Genomic DNA, 27527 nt, shown 5'->3' with positions numbered 1-27527 from the left:
GGAAAACTGTGAATATTTAGTATTTCTGATGTGGAGTTGCTGCCACTTTCTGTGCAATTAGAAACTCTGTGTTTAGGGGATGTATCAGGCAAAGCACAAAGTTCTCCACAGGTATCATTTCATAGAATGCTGCAAGGTGAGTTGACTCAAATAAAAATCAAGTCATATATCCTTGGGTAGAAGGTCACCCATAGTTATCTGGTCACCAAGGCAGGCAAGGCAATTATTGCCAGAGAAGGCAATTATCCTGCTGTTTTTAGAGATTCACATTTCAGATTGACATCTTGCACAGGCTTATAATAAAAGGACATAAAGGACTTTGGTACAAGGGCTGATATCCCACACTGGGCTTAAAAGTGCTTTCCGAAAGTCACTGAAAGCTGTAGTTGTAACAAACGTCTTTCCAGCTATCATGGGGCCACTGGAAAACAGTTGGTGACGCAAGTCATAAGCCTTTGCATTCTTTACCAGCAGGCAGTCTGGCTCTGCCAGGGAGAAGCATAACTGTCAATGTGTTTACTTAGACTGGCAAAAAGGTCTACCTGTGCCTGGCCAATTTGTCAAGTCTGGGCTTCCTCTCTATAAGGGCAACTATGAATGGGTCCACCTGAGGTGAGATCATCGACCTTGTGATTCTTTCATGGCTGATAACTCAACACTGTCTGAAAGAATGAGCACATGCTAACCTCATAGATTGAGTAAAACAAATCTGATTATCAGACAGACCACCTTCTGTCTGGTCCTCGGATCAGATATGTTCTCTGATCTTACATTCAGGGGCAATATTGCCCGATAAAGGACATATTGCCCCTGAACTTATATTCTCGTTGCTGGTCAGTTTCTCTCTCCACCTCTGTGTATTTGACACAATTTCTGAAACATATGCCCCTGTGGCATCACAGTGTCCCCATAAGCTTTGTTTCAGAAATTGTGTCAAATACTCAGAGGTGGAGAGAGAGAAACTGACCAGCAGGGAGAATATAAGTGCAGATTACCAAGTGGAAAGGAAAACTTATGCAGAATGAGCTGCATAAGTTTATAGAGAATGTAGAAAATGACACGGTGAGAGGCAAGGCGATGCTAATGATGCTAGACATGGGACTGCAAACTCATTCACACTTGAGGCAATCAAGTGTAGCCAATTTGCCTGCAAGCTTGGTTTGAGAATTGGGAGGAAACTAAAGAGGAGAACATGAACAGGAACTCCACACAGCACTAACAGGAACCACCGCTCAGGATTCAACCATGTATCTTGACTCCAATTTATTACATTTCACAGAGTTCTGTATAAACACTAGTGACTGTTTCTAAAAAACTGAAATTTGCTACCAACATCTATGCCACAGATCAAAATCTAAAAATGACACTTTTTCTTCATTCTGATGTTTGATGTGAAAAGTAATTGAAGCTCTTGACACGTATCTCCATGATTTTTTGCATTGCTGATTAGATCATTAGCGAAGTGCATGAATTTGCTCGTGTATATTCATTAATCTGGGGGGCACGGTGGCTTAGTGGTTAGCACGTTCGCCTCACACCTCCAGGGTCGGGGTTCGATTCCCGCCTCCACCTTGTGTGTGTGGAGTTTGCATGTTCTCCCTGTGCCTCGGGGGTTTCCTCCGGGTTCTGCGGTTTCCTCCCCCGGTTCAAAGACATGCATGGTAGGTTGATTGGCATCTCTGGAAAATTGTCCGTAGTGTGTGTGATTGAATGAGTGTGTGTGTGCCCTGTGATGGGTTGGCACTCCGTCCAGGGTGTATCCTGCCTTGATGCCCAATGACGCCTGAGGTAGGCACAGGCTCCCCGTGACCCGAGAGTAGTTCGGATAAGCATTAGAAGATGAGTGAATGAATATTCATTAATCTGTTTTCTGATTCTCTGAGAAATTTCCAGACAAAAAAGCCAATATGACGAATATATTTTATTGTAAAGAAACCATTCAGGTGTATTTAAAGTATATGTAGCTTGGAGGGAGGTATGATTTGGGATGTCACACCACTACATCCGATCCGACATGGAAATAAATAGAAAAGGGGGATTTCTTGCATTTTAAAGGGGTTCTACTTGAAGCCTGCTTTCTCACTCACATTCAGTAAGCTATATATTCTGGTTCACAGCAAATCCAAGGAACCCTGGGTATGAGATGTGAATACACCCTGGTTTGGATTCCAGTCCATCACAAAGCTCACAAACAGCATCACATACAAGCATGATTTCAGGAGGTGGGAACAATCCCACTTAGAACCTGATCTTAGGGTCAAACCAGAGGCAACAATGGAATCTATTCCTATGAGGAAAAAACCTACATAGTCCTGATATCTGAAGGGGAAAAGCATTAGATATTAGCAAATACCCTTTGTTAGTATTTAAATGGATATATACACTCCTAGAAAAGGGGTAGATTTCCTCATCAGTAAATTAATACCCTCAAGCTAATTAAAGGATTAAAAAACCCACAGTGATCCTTAAGACCATCCTTAAGGACACGACTTCTTATTCTGAGTGTGACATCAAACAGTCATGAATCTCAATTCATTGAGGTTTTTTCTTATTTTTTTCCTTCTTCTTCTCCTTCTTTTTTTAAATAGAAGAAATCGTAAAACCCTACAGACAAACACTTCCTGTCCATCATCTCCAAACTTCATCTGGAGTCTGTGTGCGTCTCTGCGTGCGGTTCAGTCAGTGCGCTGCGCTCTGATGTCATCAGGCGGCCACATCTGTATCGCCTCTGTATCGCCAGTGCGTGTGAAGAACGGATTTGTGTGTGCGGGAACAAACACTCATCACACTCATACTGCTTTTGTAGCATCGGAGAGTATCAGGCTTGTTTTTGCACTTCGCATATTTAATACGGTAAGCCTGCTGTTTCTTATTCAGGGTTGCACTGTTGCTCTACACCAGCCTATATGATTATTATTATTATTATTATTATTATTATTATTATTATTATTATTATTATTATTATAATCTTTACAGCTCCTGATTTTCATAATCAATCTTTTATTTTTGAATCCATTTTCGTGCGTAAAGTAACTATAATTGTTATTTAGGAACAACTGATCCAGTGTGATATGCAGATAGTTTTTTTTTTTTTTTTTTTTTTTTGCCATAGTGTCTCTAGAGGAGATGGATATCAGTGTGATGCAGATTTTTAAAGAGGATCAGTGTCAGTCTGCTGGTGTTGAGGAGTGTTTGGTGAACTTGGACTCGCTTTTGGAGGCACCTGTGAACTCCACAGGGAATGAGAGCTGGGCAAGCGAGGTGGAGACCCTCTCCCCTATCGTGCCTGTCATCACAGCTGTCTACTCCGTGGTGTTCGTCGTTGGTCTGGTGGGAAACTGCCTGGTGATGTATGTCATTATAAGGTAAGTTAAGGACCTGATGTCATTCACCTTATGCTATTATTCCTCTAAGATGTGAGTGTAGATGCAGTGTTTTTGTTTGAATGAGCTGTAGCTTGCAAAGAAAAGTCGTAGTCGAGATTGTTAGACTTGTTTTGAATATTGTTCTTGGAAACATTTGCTGGAGAAAAAAGTCTGACCAAAGAGCTAAGAACATTATTTTCAAATAGGTGATCTGGCGTCCCCATGTGGCTGTCAAAACTCATTGAAAAAAACAAAACAAAAACAAGAAATCCTCCCTGATTGTGTGCTGATTTTTGGATTGTGTAGCTTAAATGTACCAATCACTAGAATGTTGGCTTCCTGTCCATTCTACAAGGAACAAATACAAACATGAACATTGACCTCACTGGGGCAAAAAAAACGATGCCCATTATAATAACATGCCGGCATATATGTATGTTTTTTACTCCTACAAAAAATGCCTTACATTGTACATGGGATTGTGTGAGAAATATGTAATAAATTTAAACTCAAGTGTAAATGCAAGTAAACGCTTGAATCTTGAAAGATAAGATGTGCAAAATGAATCATGTAAAAATAATACGAACATGAATGAATAATATAAAATCTCGTAAAAATAAATGAATCGCTAGTAAAATCATATTCAAATATGAAAATAAATAAATATCAGATCATATACAAAGCATACATTACACGTGGAATTAAATGAATCATGTGAATCATGACAGTTACATAATTAAAATTAATTCATTAACTGTTTATCATGGAAAATCACATGTGAGTGTATGTAGGATTATTGAAGCTGTTTAATTTACATGTAGGAGGTAGTTAAAATTAACTGGTGGAATTTCCAATTATAGAGAATTTTCTGTTTTTTTGTGGCATTTGACACTTGCGATGTTTCTTTTAGCAAATATTCCTGTAGAAATGCTTATCATTTATGTTTTTCTAAAAGATTTAAAGCTTGTATGATTTCCTTCCTGCAAACTAATCAGAATCTAAATGAGTACTTCTTTACATCAGAATGGATGGATTTTTTAAAAAAATCATTTTGTGCTTTGTTTTACTGGCTCTATTTCAATCTTCTGGTAGATACACTAAGATGAAAACAGCCACCAATATCTACATCTTCAACCTGGCAGTAGCTGATGCCCTCGTGACCACCACCATGCCCTTTCAGAGTACAGACTATCTGCTCAACTCGTGGCCCTTTGGAGAGGTGGTCTGCAAGGTCTTCATCTCTATTGACTACTACAACATGTTCACCAGCATCTTCACGCTCACCATGATGAGCGTTGATCGCTATGTGGCTGTGTGTCACCCAGTCAAGGCCTTAGATTTCCGCACACCAGTCAAAGCTAAAATCATTAACATCCTCATCTGGGTTTTGTCCTCAGCAGCCGGCATTCCGGCTTTGGTCCTTGGAAGTACTCAGACCAACAATGGTAAACAAAACATTTCACATCCTCATGTTCCCTACTAAGGCCAGTATTTGCATTTACGTTAAACAATCTAATGGATATGGATCAATGGATATAAATAGTTTACACTTCCCTGTTAAAATGCCAGCTTTTTGCGATATATTCTATAAAAATTCTATAATATTCATCTCTTAAACTTTTCCAACCATGGTGGTAAAATTTTATTGTATAAAAATTATTTGCAAAAAAAAACAAAACAAAAAAAAAAACAATTAAAAAACAAACAAACAAACAAACAAACAGTACCATTAACGATGTAGCTGTGTTCAAAATGATTTTATTTTCATTTCCTTTTATATTCGTTGTATATCTCCATATTACCGTAACCAGTTGTTACATCCGTAGACTCACAAAGCCACAGAATTTTGTAATTCTCTCTATGCTAAATAATCAACAGATGGAATGTAACAAGAATTAAAATAACCTACTAGGAGTATATTTATGAAAAGCTCATTTTCTACCACATTAATAATTGGAAATCATTGACTTCTGCATTTGTCACACCAATAATTTCAGGCTAACCACACTAACCATGTATTGAAGGGAATCATCAACTGCCAATTCTGTACACACGATTCAGCAGATGCATGTGATTGTCTAGTGAGACTCATTAATAATGAGAAGAAAATTACCCCAAAAGCATGCTCACTGCTTAATTGATCACTGGCCTGCCTAACACATGGGGTAGGTTCACAAAAAAGCTTCATTGTGCCAATTTTTTTCGATCTGATGTAACCCATGTTTACATGAGCTAGCACCTGTTCCATCAAACCCCCCTCGTGTGCACATTGATTTCTAGGGCACTAAATTCTGCTCAAATGTCAAGTGATTCGCCAATTTATCCATTGTTTCATCCAATATTGTTTCAGCCGTCTCTGCCATCCATTGCTGTGTTGACACTTTGCCAACGCCGGATGAAGATGACAAGTGAATTCTGAGCTGACCGTTGACATTCATGTCACATATTAAATATGTATTGGATTTAGAACCTCATATGAAACTAGTTATATCCACACGATGCCACATTAAGGTAAAATCAGATTTGTGTCACATCAGCCTGGTAATATAAAGTAGTTTTAGACTGCTGCATCACTGGGGAGCTTCGTAAATGGGTCTTTTTGACCTAAACAGGATATAAAGGTTAAGAGTAATAGTTGTAATGGTTACACAAAGTTCTCTATAAGATAAGATGACTTTTTGTTCCTTCATTGTTCTTAGGCACTACGGAGTGTGCTCTGCAGTTCCCTGATCCCTATGTCTACTGGGACACACTGATGAAGATCTGTGTATTTGTCTTTGCTTTTGTGGCACCTCTGCTCATCATTAGCGTGTGTTACACACTGATGGTGTTGCGATTGAAGAGCGTTCGTCTGCTATCAGGCTCACGTGAGAAGGATCGTAATCTGCGGCGTATCACACGTCTTGTTCTAGTGGTGGTGGCTGTGTTTGTCGTATGCTGGACGCCCATTCATATCTTCATCCTGGTCAAGGCCCTGGCTCCTGATGTGCCGGAGACCACAGCCGTCATGGGTGCCTACTTCTTCTGTGTGGCACTCGGCTACACTAACAGCAGCCTCAACCCCATCCTCTATGCCTTTCTGGATGAGAATTTCAAGCGCTGCTTCCGCGATTTCTGCTGCCTGACTCGAAGCAAGGTAGACGGTGTGGGCGCGACACGGGTCAGGAGCACTCTCCGTGAGCACACATGCCAGGCAGAAACCAGAGGTGAGGTAGGTCGTGGTAGATCAGTATGACTAGCTGTGGAGCTCTCCTCCTTCCAAGGCCTGGAAATCTCCAATGACCTGGGATTGACACAGATCACCACCACCTTCTAATTAGGAGAGAGATGAATTCAGGCCTTTGAGGTGTGAGAGCCACATCCTTTGGGAGCGCATAAAAGGAACTGTTCCATAGTGCAGCGTCTAAAACAAGCATTTCATTCTACATACAGTTAGCTATATTCATATTCCTACAGTCACATCTGTAGGATTAATTATACATACTGTACTAACATCTTTTCTCAAACTGAACATATACTTATCAACAGAATGTCTGAAGGTTTCAGAGGAGCTTACAATCCTGTTGGAGTTTCTGGCAAGGACCTGATGCTGCAGGTATAAATCAGTCACCAGCTCCAGCCAATCTGCTGGCAAAGAGACTTTTTTGAGAACGTGCACATCCATTAATCCTTATTAAACCATCCTGATGTTTTGATTTATGAAATTTGATGAAATATTAGGTCCTTTCCAACATCCCACAGCTCTTTATATGCCATTTGTCCAGTATCCGAATGCTAATGATCCAGAGACCAGAGACAGTATCCAATATATCATGGATGAGGGTTGTGGGTGATGCTCCATATCTGAACATTACACAGCTGAATTCTATATTTAAGTGCATTATGAAAGAACACTGAGTTTAACGCAAAGGGAGTTCGATGCAATGGGATTTACTTCATATGCAGGAATGAAAATAAGAACTTTGTGGACATGTGAATGGGGATAAATGGAGATTAATGAAGACTGTGATACAAACATGGTATAATTTCACAAGTGAAACATGATCATATCTTAGAATAAATTTTTTTTTTTATTTTCATCAGTTTTCACATCTCTGTTTGCAGAAAATCATTAAGACATTAAGAGCCGCCGATTGCTGCTTTTCACTGCATTTTGTAAATGATCATGTGTATATAAAAAACTTCTTGCTTCTTAGGGGTTTATGCTTAAACAAATCCATAACAAATTTGATATTTAGTAATGGCTGGAAATATTTGATATCAAAAGAGGTATCTATAAACCTCGCGCTGCAAATCTTAGATGTAATTTTTGGACAGAGGGCTTTACAAAATCTAAACTTGAATCTGTAGTTATGTAATGTATGTTCAATACCATTTGGGGTCTTAATCAATAAAGTAAGATGATATTGACATAGTTCATGGTCACATTTGATCTGAATGTAATTGTCAGCAAAGTTGTGATTTCACCTAAAGATATGAAATAATCGTGTGATTAAATTAGTCTATGGTGTTTTTTTCTATCGTCTAAAGCAGCACATTGTAAGTTATTTTTTCAAATATTCACATATTTCTGTGTTTGGTTATGTTTGTTTAATAATCATGCAGTATACAGTAAAATATACAGTATAGAGTAAAATAATTGTGAGTGCCTATTGTGTAAATGGGTTTGACAATAGATATGGATTACCTGATTTTAAGGTACTCGTACATTATGTTCCCATTACAGCATAGTGCATTTTATTTCCCAAAACACTGTCAGATGAGATGAGTGTGGATTAGATTTTTAAGAAGAATCTGTCTTGTAATTTTTTTTTTTGAGCAGTCATTGTACTTGTGTAATGTGAATGTACAGTATGAGATATTGCTATATTATATATGTATGTATCTAATAAATGCTGCTTTGTTTATTGCTTTGATTGATGCACTTTCTTAAGTAAATACAGTAATTAACTATTTGATATAAGGGAGTCATGTCGGGGGCAGCACAGTGGTGCAGGAGTTTCACATGCTTTTCTCATGTCCATGTGGTTTTCTTTTAGGTTCTCTAGTTTCTTCCAGAGGTTTGTAATTGTAAAAAAAAAAAAAAAAATTGTACTCAAGTAAAAGTACTGTTACTTCAGAATAATATGACTCAAGTAAAAGTAAAAAGTAGACATCCAAATAATTACTTGAATAAGAGTAAAAAAGTACTTGGTGAAAAAACTACTCAAGTACTGAGTAACTGTTGAGTAACGTCTGATTTATTTTTTAACACGACAACAATCAGAGAGACAAAAATACAAAATAATCTTTAGGCAAATTATGGCTCATCCAATCAATAAAATAAATTAAAATTAATTACAAAATAGCTTAAATTAAAATAATTCAGGTAAATTCAAGTACTTAATAAATAAAATAATAAGAATAATAAATAAATATGCACAAGTAACACAAATTTCCAAACCTTTATACTTTTTTACCAGGCAGAACTACAACGAGGCAGCCCATAAATTCTCATTTACATTTACAGCATGTGACAGACGCCCTTATCCAGAGCGACGTACATAAGTGCTTAAATCTCTAACATTGAATACATTAATGCTGGCTCATTAAGTTACATACTTAAGATACCATGAGTTTAAAACATTTGTTCAAAGTTACAGTGAAAAAGTGTCAGGTTTTTTTGTTTGTTTGTTTGTTTTTTGAATGCAAAAGATAAGGAAAGAAGTGCTAGTTGAAGTGTTTCCTGAATAAGCAGGTCTTCAATCTTCATTTGCAGAGGACGGTTTGCGTTCATAGGTAAACCTGCCAGCAGTGTGTTGCAGTAATCCAGTCTAGAAATGACAAGAGACTGAACAAGTACCTGAGCAGCCTGTGTGGACAGAAATGGCCGAATCCTTCATAATGTTCTCATAAACTGTGTGTGTGTCTCCAGTGACAGAACAACAGAAGGAAACACACACACACACACATTTCATTTCTTTTGTGTTGTGATTGTTGCACATTTGATGCCTTGATGAAAGGGCAATAATAATGAAATACATCTCTACTCCTTTAATTAATTTCAGGAAGCCTCTAGTACTTTCCTTAGTTTCAGGTAAGCTAAAGCTTCTGGTTGCAAAGCTGTTTTTGTTTCTCAAAATATCTTCCTTCATGTTCATCAGAACAAAGAAATTTATACAGGTTTGTAACAACATGATGACAGAATTTTCATTTTGAGTGAACTATCCCTTTAAATATGTGTGTTCGGCGCTGCAAGAAACGACACGTGTGACCTCATCTGTTTGTCGGCTTCTTTCTTGCGGCGCTGAGTAAAGTTGAGCACATAAACTAACTAACTAACTAACTAACTAACTAACTAACTAACGCGTCCCGCCGCTGAGATTGAGTATAGTAACGTGACGAGACTGCACAACTACGTTTGATTGGTGAAACACAGTCACGTGGTAGAGCCTTAGCGGAAGTTTCTCTATCTGTCAAAATAAAACATTAAAATTGATGCGTAGAATACCAAAGAGGTAAAAAGAAAAGTAACGAGCTCATTGTAGCCCAATGTACCGGAGTAAGAGTACAGTTTCTTCTTCACAAATGTACTCAAGTAAAAGTAAAAAGTATAGTGTTTTAAAACTACTCCTAGAAGTATAATTATTTTTAAAAACTTACTCAAGTAAATGTAACGGAGTAAATGTAACTCGTTACTACCCACCTCTGGTTTTTTCCCACTCTTCAAATCAAAATGGTGGATTATTTGGTCACTTTCTATTACACTTAGGTGTGTATGTGCGTGTACCTTGTGATTAATTGACATCACACAGCATTCCCAGTTTGGCTCACCATCAACCCTGACCAGTATAAAGAGTCTGTTTCTGTAGCTACACTATTATGTGGCATGTATGTAACTTGTAAAAAATGATTATTAAATTAAAAAGTGTAACACAAGTGTTAAATTCTTTGTTATGGATCTGTTTTAATGAATAAAAAGCACAAGAATTACCTTATTTTTTTATTTATTACAATTTGTCTAGAGAAACTGTTTTGGCCACTAATACAGAAATGCATTAAATTACCACTGCTTTTTTAGTAGAATATTTATTTATACACCTGGTAACTACCTGCATTTACAATTATATGTGTTCATTTCTAAGTGTGTAATATATTTAATATCTATTTAATGTCTACATTTAATATACATTTAACATATCTACATTTACATACTATAGACACACACAATACTAGTTTAGCATGGGATTGAATCTGGAAACGATATAAATTATTTACATAATGCTATTATATTTGAATAGCATTATATTATAGCATTATAAATATATATTTATAGCATTATATTTAAAACACTTTTGCCCTTACTGTACCAGTAACAGTAAATCGACCTATCTGACATTTTCAATCAGTATAAACAAATGAATAATTTTATATTTGTTCATCAGTTATGGAATCTAAATAATGTCAACATATCATCCATGCTAGACTAAATCTGTCCATATGTACATAACGTACAAGTTATTAGCAAGTGGCAATATAAAAGAAAGAATTTTTTTTTACACAGCATTCAATTTTTATATATTAAATATTATATAGTGGTTAGCACGTTCGCCTCACACCTCCAGGGTCGGGGTTCGATTCCCGCCTCCACCTTGTGTGTGTGGAGTTTGCATGTTCTCCCCGTGCCTCGGGGGTTTCCTCCGGGTACTCCGGTTTCCTCCCCCGGTCCAAAGACATGCATGGTAGGTTGATTGGCATCTCTGGAAAAATTGTCCGTAGTGTGTGAATGAGAGTGTGTGTGTGTGTGTGCCCTGCGATGGGTTGGCAGGATACAGGGTGTATCCTGCCTTGATGCCCGATGACACCTGAGATAGGCACAGGCTCCCCGTGACCCGAGGTAGTTCGGATAAGCGGTAGAAAGTGAGTGAGTGAGAGTGTTTGTGCTGCCGTGCTATTTCCTTTATATTCCAGTATCAGAGCTTAGCACAGCTTGCAATTTCATATAAACCAAAGATGCAGGTGCTTCTTTCTTAATAATGATGTTTTGAAGTAGAAGGCTTGCTTTACATGAATACATGAGTACAGGAAATGTGTACCTTTGAATGTGAGTTCATTAAGTGTGATTGAGATAATAAGCGGTGAAGCTGCATTCCTAAAGGTCATCTATAATGATGTGCAGTGCACACTATAGTGAAGAGTATGAATAGCTTTGATATCTATGTGGACAGTGATTACACAACGGGACTCAAACCTTTCTGTGTGTCAGATCTCAAAGCTTATGCAGGTTTGCACTTTTCAAACATGATTATTTTTCACTAATATACAGTAGTGTACGTCAAATGTGATAAGAATAAAGGATTTACACACATACATGAATTACAAATTTGTCACGTGCACCTCTGTACCTGCTACGTAATTGAACTTCTCTGCTCCTTAGACAGTTCCCACATCACATGTTCGATCCCAGTCTCTGTACTTCTTATGCTGTGTTCACACATACAGTGAAGTGCAGAAACAAAGCAACCAAACCATTTTAGATTCAAACGCCAAATCTCCCCCAGAATGTTTCATTTTAGCTTATAGAAAACTGATATAGCGTGGTAGTTGTTCCACCCATCGATAAACATTATTACTATGGCAACTAGTAGTAGGAACACCTACTGGCAACTTCATAGACTGATGACTTAGAGAAATAAAATCAGTACATATGTGAAGGTAAAATAATAAGACACACCTGTATCCAATCGCATGCACCTTTTTTTACGATTCTGTTTATACATACTGTATATATAAGATCCACTTCTTAACCCTTCACCTCCTCCTGCACCCTCCCATCTGACTGCTGCTTACTTTGCTGCCTTCTTTAATGAAAAGAATTCTCAATCACTCTTACTCTTTCCTTAGCACGTTCTCCTCATTCTGCAGAAGAGATTCTGCATAATATCTGCTTCACCAATCCCAACACAAGTCCCAGACCATCTCACACGTTCTCCTCAGCTTTATCCTTAATATCTGGACAGCTCTACCAGTTTTCTCAGTGAGGTTATGCCCTCACATGGGTTTTCCTACCATTGCCATGTCGATGACAATCAACTTATCCTCTTCTTTCTTCTCTGACATTCATGTTTCAGAGCCAGATCTAAGCATACATTTGGCAGACATTTTTCTGATGGATCCCAGCAAGACTGAGCAGCTGTACATCCCTCTAGATCCATAACCATAACAGGAGCTTGTGATCTCCTTCGACAATATTCAGACCATATCATCTAATAATGTTTGTGTAGTTCTGGAAAACCAACTATTCTTCGAAGATGTTCCTTCAGGTTTTTTCAAGTGGACCCAACATCACTCAAGATACAAGGAGGACATGCTTCTCTGTCCTAGCACCCAGGCATATCCTGGCTCTCTGTTGGTCTTCAACCAAAACAACATTAAAAATTAAAAAATCAGTTTTATCTGTTTTCTTTCAGATTCGTTCTAACCTACTAGAATAGCTTGATTGTGTTTTTTAGCCCCCGATCTAGTGAACTAGTCTAGTGAACTGATAATAAATACTTGCTTGACACTAAATAAATACTTGTAATCAACCTGAAAGTTGTCCTTAAATTGCTAGATTTAGAATCTCAATCTCTTCTAATTTCTTTTTTCATCTTCAGAGACTTCATGCACATGCCTGTCCATTAAAGGACACTGTGCACACATATACATTCACACACTCATTTACACCTAGGGGCAATTTAGAATAGCGAGTCCACCTACTGATGTGTGGGAAGAAACTAGAGGCATGAGGAAAACATATGAGGTGTACATAAAGTGTGTCTTAGCTCAAAATCAAACCAGAGACTTTAGAGCTTTTGATGCTACATGCTGACGATCTCTTATAACAAACAAAAAATTCAATAGCTTAGATGCAAGATTGCACATCATCTAGCTTATTGAACAGTGGATCCGCAGCATTGTCATGGCAACCAAATTTACATCTGAAGCATTAATTTAGCTCAGTACAACAAACAACAGGCAAGAATCATTGTGTTTTCCACAACCACTCGCATTCCAGCACAAGTACTCTTCAGGCTTCACAGCCAAATGTGCTTGATTTATATTTATATCAGAATCCTGCATATGGGAAAGAGTTTTATTCATGTGATTGGAAGTCAGCCAGTGAATCCATATCTGCTAAAAAAAACAACAAATGCATTTATGATATAACCAATCTGGTCGTATTTGCAGACCTTGCCTCTAAGCACATTTTTTCCTTTTTCTCAGGGAATTGATGATGCAGGAGACAAGCGCAGCTCAAATTGGTCTTTAATCATTCTTCTTTTCCTAGTCATTTTTAAACCAGTGTTTAGACTTCATGTTTCAGCCCTAACACTGACGTTGCCATGGCACACTATGATGAACGGAAGCTGCAGTTCATGGTCGCTTGGAACAATTAGAAGACATTAATTCATCATCATAGCCTTAAATAATACGTTTGCTTAAATCTCTCTACTTTGAAAATGCATTATTTGTATTAATGAATTATTATAGAGCTTTCAACTTTCTATGACGTTTTCCTGTGTGTTTATTTTTGCGGTTGTAATTTTGTTTGTTTGTGCATTTATGCATTTTATGCATTTGTTTGTTTGTGTTTATGCATTCTGCTGTCATGGACACATATAAAGAACATGCTTATTTGTCAGATGCTATGGCTGGGAAACATCAACAACAACAATTATTCATTCATTCATTTTCTACCGCTTATCCGAACTACCTCGGGTCACGGGGAGCCTGTGCCTATCTCAGGCGTCATGGGGCATCAAGGCAGGATACACCCTGGACGGAGTGCCAACCCATCGCAGGGCACACACACACTCTCATTCACTCACACAGTCACACACTAGGGACAATTTTCCAGAGATGCCAATCAACCTACCATGCATGTCTTTGGACCGGGGGAAGAAACCGGAGTACCCGGAGGAAACCCCCGAGGCACGGGGAGAACATGCAAACTCCACACACACAAGGTGGAGGCGGGAATCGAACCCCGACCCTGGAGGTGTGAGGCGAACGTGCTAACCACTAAGCCACCGTGCCCCCCAACAACAATTAAAAAATACTAAATAAAATATAATAATAATAATAATAATAATTAAGGATACACACACACACACACACACACACACACACACACACACACACACTGAAACCGATGTACCAGCTTGGGATGTGCACAGCGAATGATCTTATAGGATTCGATTCTTCTGAACTATTTGATTCTGCTAGAACGGTCAGCATGGATAATTCTTGATTCGTTTTGATACTTCTGACTCACTCAGAAGAATCATTCAAAGGAATCACTTTCCGCACGAGTCTCCGAGCTTCCAGCTTTGGCCTGAAGCAGGATCAGTCTGTCAGTAACATTAAAAATGAACCGGCTTTTCGGTAGAAGCAGGAACCAGGCGCCTCCCAACCTTTCGGACTGTATCGGAAATGTGAGCCGTTTCTTAAATTGCTGTGTGTCTTGTAGTCTAGTGCGGTGTTGCATTGCATCGTGAACACCAGGGCACTGATGCTTCACTCATGATGGCCGCCGTTTCAGATCGATGCTCGAGCCGAGGTGATGGAGAAGAAGATAGCGAGGATCGACACAGAGCTCATCAAGTACAAGGACCAGATGAAAAAGATGAGAGATGGTCCAGCCAAGGTACATAAACACCCATAAACAGTGTTAATGCATGCAAGCTCACGCATTTGTCCTGCACAATCCATCAGGAATAAATGCATTGATGTATTAACTCTGTTTTACAGAATGCAGTGAAACAGAAGGCAATGAGGGTTCTCAAGCAGAAGAGGCTGTGAGTGTCGGTATTATAATGAAGCATACTGGCTTCATAGATTTATCTGTTAATGGTCTTTATGTTTACTGTCACTGTAACATGATGTAAGATTTCAGGTAAAGGGGAGCTGCTGACCATTATTGAAAATCAAAATAAATTCTTTATGTTTATATGCACTTATTAGAAATGTTTAAGAAAATGTACACATAGTTGACCCTAATATCCAGACTTACATTTTTATTTCAATTTATACAATCGAGGGTTAAAGGCCTTGTTCAGGGGCCCAGCAATGGCAGCTTGGGGATTTGAACCCATGAACTTTCAATCAGTAGTCCAACACCTTAACCAGTGAGCTGACACATCCCACATCTGTAGTACACTGACCTAGGTTTGAGAATATGTTTCCAAATAAATAATTTGTTCATAATAAACATATACCTGATTTACATTGCAATATATTATAAATATATGCCAAAATTTATGTTTTGAAAAAAAAAAAAAATTGCATGTTCTACAGTGTTTTTGTATTACTTGTCTATATGATTACTGTATATATATATATATATATATATATATATATATATATATATATATATATATATATATAATGCAAAACGACAAATTGTTGTATATTATTAATGTCTAAAAATAATAAAAATAGCCTGTCGTTAATTAATGAGGACCGCTGCTTTCTTGCATGGCTGGAGTCCAACACAATGTGCTGATTCCTTCCCCATTAACACACCTATTGAGATTGATTGCTTGATTCCATCGATTAACTGCTAAACCTCATAGTGAGCTAATGAGTTTGGTGTAATCGAGCATATGTAAATCATCTATGCTGGGCTGTGACTGAGAAAAACACGCAGCTGGACACCTGTTGTACTCTGTAGTGTATCTGATATGGGTTTCCTTCTTTATCCTGTTATGTTAAAGATATGAAAGCCAAAGAGATCAGCTTGCCCAACAGTCCTTTAACATGGAACAGGCCAACTACACCATTCAGTCATTAAAGGACACCAAAACAACCGTAAGCCTGTTTCCTTTGATACAACTAACTTGTCTCAAGTCTCCAGGTCTAGTATAATCAAATATGTTGAATAAATTTGTTACCACAGATGTGAAGCTAAGCTAATCTAAATGTGATAAAGATTACATACAAAAAATGAATGTGTGGTTTATAGCATTTTAATTGTTCTCTTATAGGTTGAAGCTATGAAGACTGGAGCTAAAGAAATGAAAAAAGCCTATAAGCAAGTGAAGATGGATCAGATTGAAGTATAACACAGTTTATAATATTCTGTTACACATAAATGCAAATTACTAACTAAATAATATATTCCTCATGTATTTTGTCTTGTATAAAGTTCTGTGGATTATAGAATTTCACCAAGTTATAACATAATTATGACTGTGGGTGTGTGTGTTTGTGTGTGTGTGTGGAGTGGGGGGGGTCCGTTTTAAGTCTATTGTTAAATGAATTCTGCTTATATCCTACTGAGCTTATGCTTGGCTATTAGGACTTACAGGACCAGCTTGAGGACATGATGGAGGAAGCCGGTGAGGTGCAGGAAGCTTTGAGTCGCAGCTATGGTACACCAGACATTGATGAAGATGAACTAGAAGCAGGCATGTTGTATCTAGGCATATCTGTGAATTAGAAGTTGTTCGTTCTTAGTTCACAGCTCACTGTGTTTGGTTTTGCTTCAGAACTGGATGCCCTGGGAGATGAATTACTGCTGGACGATGACAGCTCCTATCTGGACGAAGCCTCGTCTGCACCCTCCATCCCAGAGGGCATACCAAGTGACAGCAAAACAAATAAGGTTACAATCATATCAGTCAAGTCTGAATGTGTTTCTTCATCCCTTAGCATACTTTTATTTTACAACATGTTTGACTGTAGTAACACTTTACTTTATGACTCTTGTGAAACTGTCTGTATTGAAACATTCCTAATTAGATATAAGCAAATATATGGAGTATATATGATATATAAGTATATATGCATACTGTACATACTGTGATATTTTTCTGTTTCTCAGGATGGTGTTCTAGTGGATGAGTTTGGATTGCCACAGATTCCAGCCACATAGACCGGGATGAACAATGCAGATCTGTTTACTGAAGATCGTTTTAATAATTTTATTATCAAGGGTGTTTTGCCATGGCATGCTTTTCTAAAGAGCATTTGCTAATTAAGCATGTGACCTTGTATTTCTCTGTTTCGATTAATATGTTGGTCAACAGTATATATTTTTTTGCTGACACATCTAGTAAATAATCTTCATCATCTCATCATCATCGTCTTCATCATCAACATCATCATCAGCATCCTTTATCCACTATATTTATATATAGTGAAATCAGATTGCTAATAAATAAATCACAAACATGTACATAAGAACATACTAGGATACCTGTGTGCTTATTCATGATGTCAGAGTTTAGTCATTGTTGAGTATTTAACTTTTCCAATCTCTTAAAAACACCAACATTTTATTTCGGGGCTAAAAATGGTTATTTATCGACAGGTATTTGCTTGTCATTTTTACTGTTATATTTTTACGAAATTAGATGTTGGATTGCTTTATTAATTTATATTGATTTTGAGATATTTCCTTGCAGTCATTCATTTTATTATATGTCACATACACAGTTCTGGTCAGTATGCAACTTGCAGTAAAATGAAAACCCAGCCACTCCTTCTAGACTGTAAATATAAATAAACACAATATAAGTTCTTCATATAAAAAAGGAATGAATAGAAATAATAAGACAGAAAAGGATGAATGTAATAGAATGTAAGGTTGTTTACGTGTTACATGTACTAGCATGTTGTGCGATTACGTTAAATGTAGTAATGGTACAGAGTGCATTGTGCAGAGTTTTAATGGTGTAAATGAGTGTTTTGTGAGATGGACATGTCCATACTGAGGAGTCTGAGGGAAGAAGCTCCTCCTGAAACTCTCAGTTTTAGTCATTAGAGAAGGGAAGCGCTGAACTGATTGCATTGAGATGAACATGCTGTTCCCATTATGGGTGGAGTCTTTGATGATTTTACAGCCCTGGTGCTTCATCTTCAGTTGTACAACAGAACAGTTAGGTGAAAACAAAATTGGAGTTGCACTAACTTTGGTGCTTATAGTGATACAGCAGGTAGTGTTTCCTCTTCCCAGTCCAAGATTTTTTGTTTCAATACTGAGTTGATTGTTCTCCACACGTCTGGATGAGTTTCCTCCCGGGCCCTCTTGTTTATTTCCACCTAAAAGGCGGATTTGCTACTTTAAATTGCCCCTATGTGTGTGTATGGTACCCTGAGGGTTGTATTTTTGTTGCTGGGATAGGCTCTGGATCCACTGTTACCCTGACTGGCTACTGGAAATGAGTGAAAACCTAGAAATAAATATGCTCAGCCTGGTGGTGCAGTGGGTCACAGCTCCAGATCCCCTGGTTCATTCCTTATTTCTGCTACCTGCTCAGTGGAGTTTCAGATATTCTCCCTGAGATACAGCATTCTCTGCGTTCTCTGATTTCACTGATTTCATCTCCTAAAACATTCCAAATGACCTTTAGATGTGTGTGTGTGTGTGTGTGTGTGTGTGTGTGTGTGTGTGTGTGTGTGTGTGTGTTGTGTGTGTTGTCTGTGTGTGTGTCTGTGTGTGGTCTGTAATGAACATTTAGGGTGTAAAACAGGAAAAGAAAAGTATATAAATGGTTATAAAAGGTTATTACATGTCAGTGAAGCCCATAACACAGTTGTCCACTGGGTGGTAGTGTGAGACAAACGATGGAAAGGCATGCTTTTACATCACATCCGGTGTCCCTGCCGGTCCACTGCTATTGTGTGGAGATGGCGGACAGCACAATTACAGTGACAGTTGCTCATGGTAAACACTGTTATCTAACGGCTTTTGTCTTTATAGACATATATATTTACTTTTTTAATATCTACACCTTAACTGTTAACGACCTAAAGACGGAAGTTAGCTAATTATAGTGTAACTGTTGTAGCCGGCTAGTTAGCGACTAGCCCAGGATTTGTGTTTATATTTTTGTGTTTTGAGTCTTTTTTTTTTTTTTTTTTTCAAAATTCGTAGATTCTGTGCGTATCTTTTTTTTTCCCATGAAAAAGATATAACCATGACATCCGTGTTTGTTTCTCAGGAAGCTCCAAACACAACATCACACTAACAGAACAGGATGGAAAGGAGCCAATACTTAAAGACCTGTCAGAAGCTCTGGCCCAAACCACTGGAGTACCACAGGCTTGTCAGAAAATAATATTTAAAGGTAATAATATAAATAACATTCCTTTTTTAGCCTTGTTTTGGCATATAAGTTTAACACGAGTCTTTTAAAGAAAAGGCAGAAAATTAGGTCTTGCATTTATATATATATATATAAATGCAAGACCTAATTTTCTGCCTTTTCTTGAAAAAGTATATATATATATATATATATATATATATATATATATATATATATATAATGCAATACCTCATTTTCATTGTATATATTTATTTATTTATATCTTTTATTTATATATTAATATAACATATTAATATTTATTTATGTATATATTTTATTATATATAAAGTTATTATATATATGTGTGTGTGTGTGTATATATATATATATATATATATATATATATATATATATATATATATATATATATATATACTTTTTCATTGATATATATATTAATATATTATTTATTTTTATTTATTTATTTATTTTTGCTGTAGGGAAATCCTTGAAGGAAATGGAGGAAAGTTTGTCCAGCCTTGGAATAAAGCAAGGATGTAAACTTATGATGATTGGAAAAAGGGTAACGTCTTTATATAAGTAATCTTTAGAAAGAGATCATCTTTTAAAGGTTTATTGATTTAAATGTTTTCCACTTTCACTTGCTAGAATAGTCCAGAGGAGGAGGCTGAACTGAAAAAGCTGAAAGACATCGAGAAGTCTGTGGAGCAAACAGCCAAGAAGTTGGAGAAAGTGCATGGTGAACTGACCGGACTGAAAAATGCATGTATTCATTCTTTTCAGTGTGAATGCTTGTAGATTCCTCATCCTATATTCTGTGTTTATTTCTTGGTGTTGCTTATTATTCATTTTTTTATTATTATTTTATTAGGGCTTTTTAGCAAAGGATCTACAAGCTGAAGCGCTTAATAAATTGGACCACCGAGTAAAAATATCTGCTGAGCATTTTATGAAAATCCTTGAGGAGCTTGATTCCATGGTAATTATTTTTTAGTTTGCATACTTATTTTGTTTGGTCTAGTATACCGAAAGGGACAGCTTGACAACTCACTATGAAGTTTTTTGGGGTTTTTTTTTTGGTTTAAAATTTTCTGACCAGGAAAATTTCTTTCTCTCTCAGCCAAACTAGAGCAGCTCTGAAATGCACCTATTGCTTTAAATGGCACTTGCAACACACACTTTATAACTTGGTTATATCTTTTTTTGCAAAGATTTTTCTGGTATAAACCACTTTTCTGGAAGTGTGTGTAGCATTGGTGCACTTATTTATCTCATTTGCAGGGATTTAAAGCTTTTCTCTTTGTTTAGAATCACGTGAGTCTGAAATCAGACCAATGCTACAGGGGCACCAGCAGCAATCACAGATTACTAACACTCACTCATGCTATGTGACGCAAGTCTTGTGTATATGCATCCCTAAGAATATTCCAAACAAATTGTTTACATCCAGTACTTTGAGGAACATAATGCGAGCACAACCTTCTCATTCAGATTAACACACAATATTATGTACACATCATAGTTAATGAATAATTCTAATGCAAATTTCTCACTTTATTTGCAGACTGTACCTGAAAATTTTAATGACTGTAGGATGAAGAAAAAAGGACTTGTAAAATCTGTACAGGTATGGGTGGATTTTTATACGTATATAGTTACAACTTGACCCACTGTTTAAGTGATCATAGATCAGTATATCAAATCTAATTTGTATTTTTTCCCCTCTTACAGGGATTCCTTGCTCAGTGTGACAAAATTGAAGCCGGCATATCGGATCATCTGGCAAAGATTCAGAACAAAAACTTAGCCTTGACTGAATAACGGGAAGTTAACAACAGCGATCACATTAATATTTGCTCTGTGAGCGACTGAGGAACAATCACACTGAGCTTCAATACTGGAGCAGGTTCAACAGTGTTTATTTATGTATTCGTCCTTTAAAGGGCAGCTTAAATCCTGTCGCAGTGATCTGGAGATTAAAAGGTGTAAACTGATGCAGAAAATTAAATAGGTCATTAATTATGCCAAATCACATCATCATGTTTGTGTAAATTATTTTGCTGTGGGCAATAAAATGTTTGTTCTTTTATGATGCCTTCAATATTAATCAACAACTACTCATGTTTTCCTTTCCTACTCAAGTTAAAACTTTAAACCTGCAAAACATTACATTTGTTCTTTAAGTGGTTTAATAACTTTTGGAATATTGTAAAAATCATCTGTATCTATAGACACCAAAACCAATATACCAAATAATTACATGAATGCTCTCTTTGTGTCTGTGCAGTTTTCCTCTGTGTTGTCTCAGTTTCTTCCCAGCTCCCACAACATACAGTACGTGTAGGTGGACGTTGCCTAAATTGCCTCTACAGGTGTGAAACGTGTGTGTTTGTGTGTGTGTGTTTGTGTGTGGTGTTTCCCATGATGTTGGTGTTTTCCTGCCTCTTTGGATATCCACCATGACCAGAAAATACATCAATGAACAAATTTGTCACAAAAAAAAAAAAAGATTGAAACATTTCATATTGGTTACAAAAAATACATATTTACTCATTGCGTAGAAGTAAATTATTAATGCTAAGTATCCTAATTCAGCGTTAAATGTAGGATAAAAACAGACCGGCTGTGACATTTGATCTAGATGTTCAGGTTTAAGTTTAATAAACTAATACAGTAATAAAGGATGTTAGACTTCGGAAGCAAAGTTTACTTGTCTAACTAAGGAATAACATTCTGTAGTCCTAATCCTGTTTAGTCAGATTTGTTTAGCTGTTTTACTTTACACAGATGTCTGTGTTTACACTGATACGATAACACTCTCTTTTCATTACAGCACCATATCCATCTTTTATTTCATTGTATTCGTTCCAATGAATAATTCAATAACTTACAACATGAGCTGCGTCTTAATATAACACAAAAATAAAACCAGTTATCTTGGGCTAGCAAAAGGGCTAATGTTTTAAATAACCCGCTGTATTACATATGTAGACGGGTTTTCTAAACCTGTACAAATACAGTCATGTGTAAGATGGTTAAAGCAGGATATGAGAGAAGGGAATTGTTTGTAAGGAATTATTTTTAGTGATTATTTAATCGGACATGTCGAATCTGGCGCGTGACACCTAGCATTTTAGCTAAGCTGAACTTTATTAGCTGATTTTTTTCCCCCTCCAAAACACGTTGAGGCCGAAATAAAAGTTCCATGTTGTTAGAAGCAATTTTCAAACAAACTTGGACTGATTTATGGTTAATGAGGTGGGGTTTAAACGGTGTGCCAGGCCACATACCCTGGACTGAATCTGGCAACCTTGCAAGTGTCCGTGTCCCTGTAGGCTAAATTTAACGCTCCGCTCGCCATACAAGGTCGCGCTGCTCTCCACCGAGTGTTCAGCATTATTTTTGGCCTCTGTGCTCCCGCACTCCGCTCTGCTCCCCCGCACCGCACCGCACCGCTGCCTTGCCCGGATTTTGGCCACTTTTGGAGTCGAGTCACTTCTATCTTACTTTTTTGTCCCCTCTCTAAAATTTGGAGTTTGGTAAGAAACTGCATTTTATTTCCTTTCAATGACTGTCTTCTTGTGTTTTGATTAGCCTTAATGACAAAACATAATGATCTGGGATTAATGTTGTGTTACAATGTCTTGTATATATATGCTTACTGTTCTTCTGATTGAATTTGCCTGATTTTAGAAGTTGGAATTTGTTACAATAGCCTTTAGTTCATATTCACCTGTTATCCACTTTATGTTGTATTAGATTAAAAGAGTAATTACTAGAATATTGTTATAAGCACCACCATAATAGGTGTAGATTGGCAGCCAATCTAGTTATCCAGTTTAGATAATACTCTCCTAGATCCTTCTCGTGTATGAATGAAATCTGATGAATCTTTCTTCAACACTGATTAAGTCTAAATGAATTTCTGTACTATTTTTAATCCTTGTGGGTTTGTTGTGAACCAATAACAAGTCAAATTTCTGAATAAAATCTTATTAGGCATTTAAGGTATGCACAACGCAATGCGTTCGGTCTGAAATGCAAAATAGGCCTTTAGCCTAACATTTGAATTGATCATTTGATATTGAAAATGTTCATGTCTTGACCCAAATGTGATGGAATTGACCCTTAGTTAAACTACAAGTGCACCTAAAGCAACAAATCGAGGAGAAAACAGGCCTCCGGGATACTCGGAAATCAAGCTCGAGTCAATCCAAGATCCACTCAGGATGTCAGGATCCGTACAAGTGCAGCAACAGGAGCTGCAGCGGCGGAATCTGGAGACTAAGTTTGAAAGCAGCTACCACCAAAGCTCGCTGTCGTCCTTTAGCCACCAGACGTATGCAGCTCACATGAGCAGCATGGGGTAAGAGGAGCCAGTGGTGACATGTCACTGTGCTCTTCCTGGATGTGTGCTGACTGGTAGACTAGCACCTGGAAAGCTACCTCACACTACTGCTGCTTTTTAATCATGGCGCCTTTAACCGGCCTAGAGGCTTACATGCTTATATATAACAACTGGTCTTCCTTACTTATCCTTACACGTTGCTCAGGATAAGACCTCTCTTCTAAACATTATATAAAGACAAGGGAAAAAGTTGTTTCCTGTGTATTGTTGGTCTTTCAGCCTAATCCGTGTGGCAAGATTATATGTAAGACCCTTTAAGCAAAGTTTTCTTGGCTAACCAAGTAACAATTTAACGATGAATGGCTACCGAATGGATAGAGTTAGTTTTGTGAATAATTATGTAATTTTATTTCAGGTATATGTATATTGATTAGCATTATAACTTCTTTGTAATGAAGTGCAAGTGTAATGCTTGATTAAGCCATGCTCCAGACCCTATTGGTCAAGTTCAAATCGATTCGGCTGAGTTTTATTTATATATAGCTTTTAATAATACATGTTGTCACAGTGTAGAGGAGACACTGGCAAGGAAAAACGTCCTCAGACGACGGGAGGACGAAACGATAAGAGAAACCAGACTCAAAAGTGAACCCATTCTCATTTGAGTGGCACTGGATAGTGCGATTATAAATCATTACCCTTATACAAGTGTATACTATAAAGTTGAGCAGTACTTAGTGTGTCGAAAGGATACTCAGAATGAGCTGCATGTTGTTCATGATTACAGCAGCAGTTCCTAAGTATAATAATACACTATCTAGGTGAGATAAATTGGAAATAAACTGTACTTGGAAAGTATAATCTTTAGGGTATCCACAGCATCGGTTTAGGTATCTGTGCAGTCATACGCATAGTTTTCTCTAAGTTGCAGGGTTATGTAAGCCTAGAGCTTTTACAGTATACTGATGAAAAAATATTACATTCTTTGCTCTAGTTTTGTCCTGCAGACAAATATATTACTGTCCATCTTGGATATTGATACAAAGATACGTTGATTTCTTTATTTGTGTTGTGCATCATATCCTAAAAGTACATTCAGCATTAACAGATTTCTGAACTAGGACAAGACTTTAAGTCTGTCGAGAAACCGATGCTCTTAGTTACATTTTGAATTTCCAAGAGTTTTATGACTATAAATCATCACATGCTGAATGTGTAATAATAAACTGTAATACTGTCAAATCAGATTCTTTTAACTTAAATTTTTATTGCTATTAACCTGTTAAAAGCTTTTGTCTAACAAATGGCTTCCTTCAATAAGTAAAGTGATTTAGTTCTTCATAGTTCTCCATGACCTAACTAGAGGAGGAAATCGAACCTCTCTGCTGTAAAGAAAAAATAAGCCAAGGTTATTAATGTGTCTCATTGCTATATGTAGCTCGTGAGAGGGAAATGTAGAGGCTTATGATCCCTGTTACTGTACAGCGACTGTACAGCCACTTTATCACTTGGTATTGTAAATATGTGTAAAAATGAGAAGGACACAAAGTGACTCAGATGCTGTTTTGTTTTTTTTAAAACTTCCAGAAAAAAATCATTTGACATATATACTTTTGGATCGGTTCGTCTTTATTACAAGATTACGGAAAACTTCATCATATAAATCCCGTCAGATTCTGTGATAAAAGCTTCGATTGCAGGGTGTAATAGCAGATGAAGTGATGCTGAGAATAAATACAATTCGAATTGCTGTGATCCTTCTCGGTAATAAGGTTAGTGCTGAAGGCTGGTGTAGTCCAGAGAGAAATTGTGACACTGTGAAGGATGAAGAATGAATCTCCACAGATAGCAGAGCTTTGTGCACAGCAGGATCTGTTTGTCAGCACATCAACAGTAGGAAGCCCATAATACCTCTGGCAGGTGGAAATATGTGACAGGACTATTTACATGCCTCCAGATTTATCTCCTGCTTCCATCCAATTCAGACGGCTAAAACAACAAACTTTTACGTGTAGAAGTGCAATGTGTAAAGAGGAGGATTATGAGTTAATGAGTTAATAAATCCTCAAAGTTTAAAACGAGTAGCAACATTATATTGAATAGTAAATGTTTACGTTGTTTAGGCTAGTCTGTGCCAACTAGTTAGATTTGCTTTAAAATGTGGAAATGATTCAGAGTTGAATACAGTAAGGCAATAACCATATAACCAAGCCTTTATTTTAACCCGTGTAAGGTTACAACAGGCCTGTGTACAAGACAATGGACCTCATTTACTACAGCAGATACAAGCAATTTTTCTTTGTTTATTATTTGTACTTCTTAAAAATCCATTTAGGAAAAAAAGTTTGTATCCTATGAGTGCCCCTGATTTTCTGTAAGTTTATAGTCAACCTTCAAATATTATAAATGACACCGGTAATTGATATTGTATATAAGGATTGTGACGTTTGGTTTAAATAGTGTTTTTTGAATTGCATAGACAAATGCAATAAAAAAATTTATTAATGACTTGAAAGAAAGCAATCCAAAGACAAATACGTCTAGTGTCATGAAATTGGAGGTGAAAACCACCAAAAAAAAAACATGAAAGCAAGCACTACAGTATATACGATGGCTTCACCGGACAATCACAACATTAACAACAACAACAACAAAAACTCGACAAAGAAACACAGACACCAGAACTAAATTTGGATGCGAACATGGAGTTACACGAAACAGGCGCTATCATGATATCTAGCTTACGGTAGCTGAAGTGTATTATTGGGAGTTATAGCACATGCTGGATGTTTAGTAATCATTTTGTTTTTAGCTCTGTGAGCTTTGCCTTTTAAGGAGATTTGTGGGTGTCACTTATGGGGGCGATGTAAATCGGCTGTCCCCTGAACACGGTAACTAATCTGGAGGCAAAGCATTTATGTACGACTTTGCTAAAAGATAAATCAGGCCCAATAACAGCAAAATCAGTTTTTTTTTTACATTGTGTTATAGCAATGCAATGTAATGCAAGTTTTATCCCTGTGCTTCACATAGTTCAGTATTTTTAAATGTTTAACAGTTTTGCTTTTGCATAACTATAGATCAGTGTCTAATCCCATTTAAGCTTTCATTAACACACTAAACAAAATCATCAAGTAACATTAATCTTTTCATTCCATCCAAGCTGCAGGAACTGTAACATTATTGTGTGTTATTGAAACAAGTAAAAGAAAACGCTGCTAGTTTTGGTTTTTATCATATTCTGGATTTGTGGCATGATTGATTTTTTTTTTTTTAGGGTGCAAACTTCAAGCAAAAAGCAGGAAAAGAAGCTGAGCTCTATCTCCGGGTTAGCATGGATTTATTAATCAGAACAAACACAAGGATAATAGTTTTGATGAGAAATAACACTTTCTTGTGGTGTGACTGCTGTTTCTCTGTGTTTAGGGTTCATACTTCAAAGAAGAAGCAGGAGAAGAAATTGAGCTCTACCTTCAGGTTCGTCACTCAGGTTGCTATTCTTTATCAATGCAAGTTCAGGAGTATTACACTTGATAGTAAATAACACTGAATTTGTTTATTCTCTGCTGTTTGTACTGTGACTTCTGTTGGATTTTTTTGCTTTAGGGAGAAGTCTGCAAGTAAGAAACAAGAGGAAAAAAAGACTTTGTACACCAAGGAACACAAGTGCGCCTGCCTGGCACTGGACAAAGAGGAGAGTGTTATTGGATACGTGGTTCCTGTTTGTAAAAGCAGGTGGCT

At 37.1% G+C, this 27527-nt stretch overlaps 4 protein-coding genes across 5 annotated transcripts in view; all 4 read left to right on the top strand.

The window, feature by feature from the left end:
* Positions 1 to 2658: 2658 nt before the first annotated feature.
* oprk1 (opioid receptor, kappa 1) lies at positions 2659 to 7919 on the top strand. The gene is made up of 4 exons (XM_060874148.1): positions 2659 to 2853; positions 3113 to 3365; positions 4458 to 4810; positions 6065 to 7919. The coding sequence occupies exons 2-4, from the start codon at positions 3127 to 3129 to the stop codon at positions 6598 to 6600; spliced, it is 1128 nt and encodes a 375-aa protein (XP_060730131.1). The 5' UTR covers positions 2659 to 2853; positions 3113 to 3126; the 3' UTR covers positions 6601 to 7919.
* Positions 7920 to 14682: 6763 nt separating this feature from the next.
* Positions 14683 to 17507, top strand: chmp5a (charged multivesicular body protein 5a). Of its 2 annotated transcripts, none has more exons than XM_060874162.1 (8): positions 14683 to 14821; positions 14929 to 15033; positions 15138 to 15184; positions 16103 to 16196; positions 16373 to 16444; positions 16687 to 16795; positions 16877 to 16992; positions 17212 to 17507. In XM_060874162.1, the coding sequence occupies exons 1-8, from the start codon at positions 14756 to 14758 to the stop codon at positions 17260 to 17262; spliced, it is 660 nt and encodes a 219-aa protein (XP_060730145.1). In that variant the 5' UTR covers positions 14683 to 14755; the 3' UTR covers positions 17263 to 17507. The 2 variants fall into 2 exon arrangements, with proteins under 2 accessions (XP_060730145.1, XP_060730146.1); XM_060874163.1 differs by having other exon boundaries at positions 14708 to 14771; positions 14857 to 15033.
* Positions 17508 to 18938: 1431 nt separating this feature from the next.
* Positions 18939 to 21712, top strand: bag1 (BCL2 associated athanogene 1). The gene is made up of 7 exons (XM_060874160.1): positions 18939 to 19056; positions 19334 to 19459; positions 19918 to 20000; positions 20087 to 20200; positions 20310 to 20417; positions 21003 to 21065; positions 21170 to 21712. The coding sequence occupies exons 1-7, from the start codon at positions 18957 to 18959 to the stop codon at positions 21257 to 21259; spliced, it is 684 nt and encodes a 227-aa protein (XP_060730143.1). The 5' UTR covers positions 18939 to 18956; the 3' UTR covers positions 21260 to 21712.
* Positions 21713 to 22838: 1126 nt separating this feature from the next.
* Positions 22839 to 27527, top strand: part of myom1a (myomesin 1a (skelemin)) — a 29180-nt gene continuing 24491 nt past the window's right edge. Inside the window, exons 1-5 of the mRNA XM_060874091.1 lie at positions 22839 to 22977; positions 23571 to 23804; positions 27064 to 27114; positions 27213 to 27263; positions 27393 to 27521. Of these exons, the coding sequence (XP_060730074.1) occupies positions 23668 to 23804; positions 27064 to 27114; positions 27213 to 27263; positions 27393 to 27521 (368 nt within the window). The 5' untranslated portion in view covers positions 22839 to 22977; positions 23571 to 23667. The remainder of the gene's footprint in view (positions 22978 to 23570; positions 23805 to 27063; positions 27115 to 27212; positions 27264 to 27392; positions 27522 to 27527) is intronic.

The sequence above is a fragment of the Tachysurus vachellii genome, chromosome 7 (genome assembly GCF_030014155.1).
Source record: "Tachysurus vachellii isolate PV-2020 chromosome 7, HZAU_Pvac_v1, whole genome shotgun sequence".
NCBI lineage: Eukaryota > Metazoa > Chordata > Actinopteri > Siluriformes > Bagridae > Tachysurus > Tachysurus vachellii.
The sequence above is the reverse complement of the archived record's forward strand: the minus strand, read 5'-3'. Positions and strand labels throughout refer to the sequence as shown.